Source organism: Trachemys scripta, chromosome 1 (genome assembly GCF_013100865.1).
Source record: "Trachemys scripta elegans isolate TJP31775 chromosome 1, CAS_Tse_1.0, whole genome shotgun sequence".
NCBI classification, from domain to species: domain Eukaryota; kingdom Metazoa; phylum Chordata; order Testudines; family Emydidae; genus Trachemys; species Trachemys scripta.
Genome location: NC_048298.1, coordinates 342,145,938 through 342,149,800, shown reverse-complemented (window position 1 = coordinate 342,149,800; position 3,863 = coordinate 342,145,938). Strand labels below are relative to the sequence as shown.

General features: G+C 45.1%; 1 protein-coding gene across 1 annotated transcript; it reads right to left on the bottom strand.

Annotated features, from left to right (window-relative positions):
* On the bottom strand, positions 1–954 carry LOC117872693 (olfactory receptor 52E4-like). The gene has a single exon (XM_034761413.1). It carries the CDS (start codon positions 946–948, stop codon positions 1–3), a length of 948 nt encoding a protein of 315 aa, XP_034617304.1. The 5' UTR covers positions 949–954.
* Between the last annotated feature and the right edge of the window lie 2,909 nt (positions 955–3,863).

The window sequence follows — 3,863 nt, the reverse complement described above, 5'->3', positions numbered from 1 at the left end:
TCAGGTCCCTTTATGAGTAAAGAGCTGGAGCAGCCTGCCCCGGATCCTTTTGGTCCTTACCCCATAGATGATGGGGTTTAGCATGGGGGGCACCAGGATGTACATGTTGGCCATGAGAACATGGAAATGCAGGGGCACATTGTGGCCAAACCGGTGTGTGAGAAAGGAGAAGAGAGCTGGTATGTAAAAGGCTAAGATGACACAGAGGTGGGAGCCGCAGGTCCCAAATGTCTTTAGCCGGGCATCCTTTGTGGGGAGGTGGAAGATAGCCCAGAGGATCTGGGTGTAGGACACGGCAATAAAAGACACATCCAGTACAATCACAGAGAATACCACAAAAAGTCCATAGTAACTACTGATTTGGATGTCGGCGCAGGCCAGCTTCACCACGGCTATGTGCTCACAATACGATTGGGGGATAATGTTGGTTGTACAATATGGCCACTTTCTTGCTAGGAAGGGAAAGGGCAGTGTGAGGATGCCACTGCGCAGCACCACGGCCAGGCTGATCTTGGCCACCACAGGGTTTGTCAGGATGGTGGAATGTCTCAGGGGATTGCAGATGGCCACGTAGCGATCCAAGGCCATGGCCACAAAGATACCAGACTCCATCACTGAGAAGCAGTGAAGGAAGTACATCTGGGTGAGGCAGGCACTGAAATCGATCTCCCTTGAATTAAACCAGAAGATACTCAGCATTTTGGGCAGTGTGGATGTGGACAGGACCAGGTCAGTGACGGACAGCATGCAGAGGAAATAATACATGGGCACATGGAGGCTCGTCTCCCTCTTCACAATGAACAGTATGGTGGAGTTCCCCAAAATGGCTATGGCGTACATGGCACAAAACGGGATAGAGATCCACAAATGTGCCATGTCCAGGCCAGGAATGCCCAGCAGGATGAAGGTGGAGGGGTTGGTGAAGCTGGTTGTGTTGGAATCTGACATGAAGCAAAGGAGACGGTGTCCAACTCTGAGGCAGAACGGTGTCTCCTGCATGTACCGTTCATTCCTCTGACTTCCTGTATGTGACCAGGGTCCAGGGTGATGGTCACAGTGGAAATGCCTGGAAGGAAAGACAGTGTTAATTGGAGACATTAAATGTACTGCTGGAGGCTGTTATCATGGGGGGAGCAGATTGGTCGCTCTTCAAACACTGAAAAATGATATTTTCACTATTCAGAGAAATGAATTACGAACAACTGACACTACTAAGGCCAATTCCATATTTTATGGTGCTTCATGCAATAATAATTCCTACACATAGTGGTGTGGGATACCTTAATAGGCAGCAGCAGGAAACACGAGTGTGGATGCTGGTTATCAATCACTGTTCCTTAATGCAATGAAAGCCAGGCTAGAGAGTCCATGCTAGAGGGAGTTCCCCATTCACTCGGCTGCTTAAAATCTAAGAGTGGAAAAAAAAAAGATATGAGAAAACATGTACCAGAGGGAAACATCCCAACTAGAACACACTCAGGGGAAAGACCTGGGCATCATTGATAGCAGCTTAACGGAAACACCAGCTCATTCGCATCAGCGGCCAAAACAAAGACTATGTTCAGATGCCTAAGGAATGGGATGGAGAATACCCTGCTATGGACATGTGCTCAGTTTTGGTCACCCAGTCTGTATAAAGGATATAGCAGATAGAAAGGGGATTTCTGAGACAGGCTGTGAGAATGGGGGAGGCTGCCATCTGCGGACTGAAAAGTTTGGGCCTGTTTAGTTTAGAGAACAGACAAAGAAGGGGGCTTATGATAGAGGGGAGGAAAATAAAGTTTGGAACTGATTACATTCAAATGGACAAAGAGAGAACAGTTCCCAACCAGTAACATCTATGGAAACTTTGTGTTTCAAAATGGCTAATTCTGCTAAGCTGAAGCAAATTGTCAGCAAAACTGATTGGGAGGAGAAATGTCGAGAGAACGACTCTTTACAAAGAGTTTATTAGATAGCTCAGAAGCCACAATTCCACAGTTTAGAGTGTAGACAACTTTGGCTAAAAAACCCTGTTCAGTGGCAAAGTGAAGGCAGCAGTTTGGGGGTGGGGGGGAGCAATATATATATATATATATACACACACACACAAAAAAAAACCTGTCTCTTTCGTCTAGTGGAGAAAGGCAGAGCAAAGCGCAATGACTGAAAGATGAAGCCAGACAAATACCAGCTGGAAATAAGGACCAAATTTTTAGCCCTGAGTGTGATTAACATTTGGAACAAACTGTAAAGGGAAGTGGTTGATTCTTCAACTCCGCATATCTGTAGATCCAGACTAGATGTTTTTTTCTGCTTGAGGACTTGTCTACACTGAAAATGCTACTGTGGAGCTGTCTTATCGCTTCAGTGTAGACACTCCTTACACCAATGGCAGGGGTTCTCCCATTGGCGTAGGTAATCTACCTCTCCAAGAGGTGGTAGCTAAGTGGATAGAAAAATTCTTCCGCCAACTCCCTGCCAATTATATCTGGGTGAGGTTGATATAGCTACAGCTCTCAGGGGTGTGGATTTTTTTGCTGTTGCAAAAAAAATCAAATGTAATTTTTGGATGCATTAGCAGAGGCATATCATGCAAGTCAAAGGAGGAGATAGTACCGCTGTACTGGGGCCTAGTTAGGTCTCAGCTGGAATACTGTGTCTAATTTTGGTCACCAATGTACAGGAAGGATGTAGAGAATCTGGAAATGACCAGAGGCAAGCGACAAAAATGATGAAAGGGAGAGAATTCAAGCCATATGAGCGAACGCTGAAGGAACTGGGTATGTTTAGTTTGGGAAAGAGGAGATTGAGGAGGACATGGCAGCCGTCTTTGATAAAGATGAAGAAAAGTTGTTCACTCTTGCCACGGAGGGCAGGACAAGAGGCAATGGGCTCAAACTACAGCACAGCAGATTTAGATTAAATCTCAGGATAAACTTCCTAACTGTAAGAACAGGAAGACAATGGAACAGACGCCTCGGGAAATGGTGGAGGCTCCTTTACTGCAGGTTTTCAACAGGAGGCTGGACAGTCATCTGACCTGCATGGCTTAGACACAACAAATCCTGCATCTTGGCAGGGGGTTAGATTAGCTAACTATTGCGGTTCCTTCTCACCCTGTGGCTCTAGGATTCTATGATATAAAATCCAGGTGTAGACCAGGCCTTAGTCAAACACAAGTCATTGGGCTCAATAAAGGGGTAACTGGGTGAAATTGAATGCCTTTTGTTATACGGGAATTTAGACTGGATGATCTAACGGTCCCTTCTAACCCTATAAATGTATCAATAAAGAAAGTGGGTCAGGCATTTATATTTACTCTGTCTCACAACACACAAGGAAGGAAAAATTGAATTCCATTGAAAGTCTGAACATATAACACTGAAAAGAGAAAATTGATTATATGATTCATATTTGGCCTGTGGAACTTCTTACCAGACACGTTACTAGAGCAAAGAGTTTAGCTGAATGGGATTCACAAATGGTTTGGGAGGATTTGAGCATTGGCCTGCTAAACCCAGCGCTGTGAGTTTAATCCTTGAGAGGGCCACTTAGCGATCTGAGGCAAAATCAGTACTCGGTCCTACTAGTGAAGGCAGGGGGGCTGGACTCCATGAACTTTTGGGGTCCCTTCCAGTTCTATGAAATAGGTATATCTCCATATATTTTTATTTTTTTGTTGTAGGTGGCGCTGGTGGCACCACCGTTAGATAAGGCTGTCTGACACCTTCCATTAGGAGATCTCTTTTTCAGTTGCTTACAAGTTTGCCAAACTTTAAGCATTTGGACTGAAATTTCACATGCTGTTTGTCTGCTTCCAGCTGAATTTCTTTTTGCATTTCTGACATAACGTTTGAGCCGACTTCTCAAATTAAGCTAGG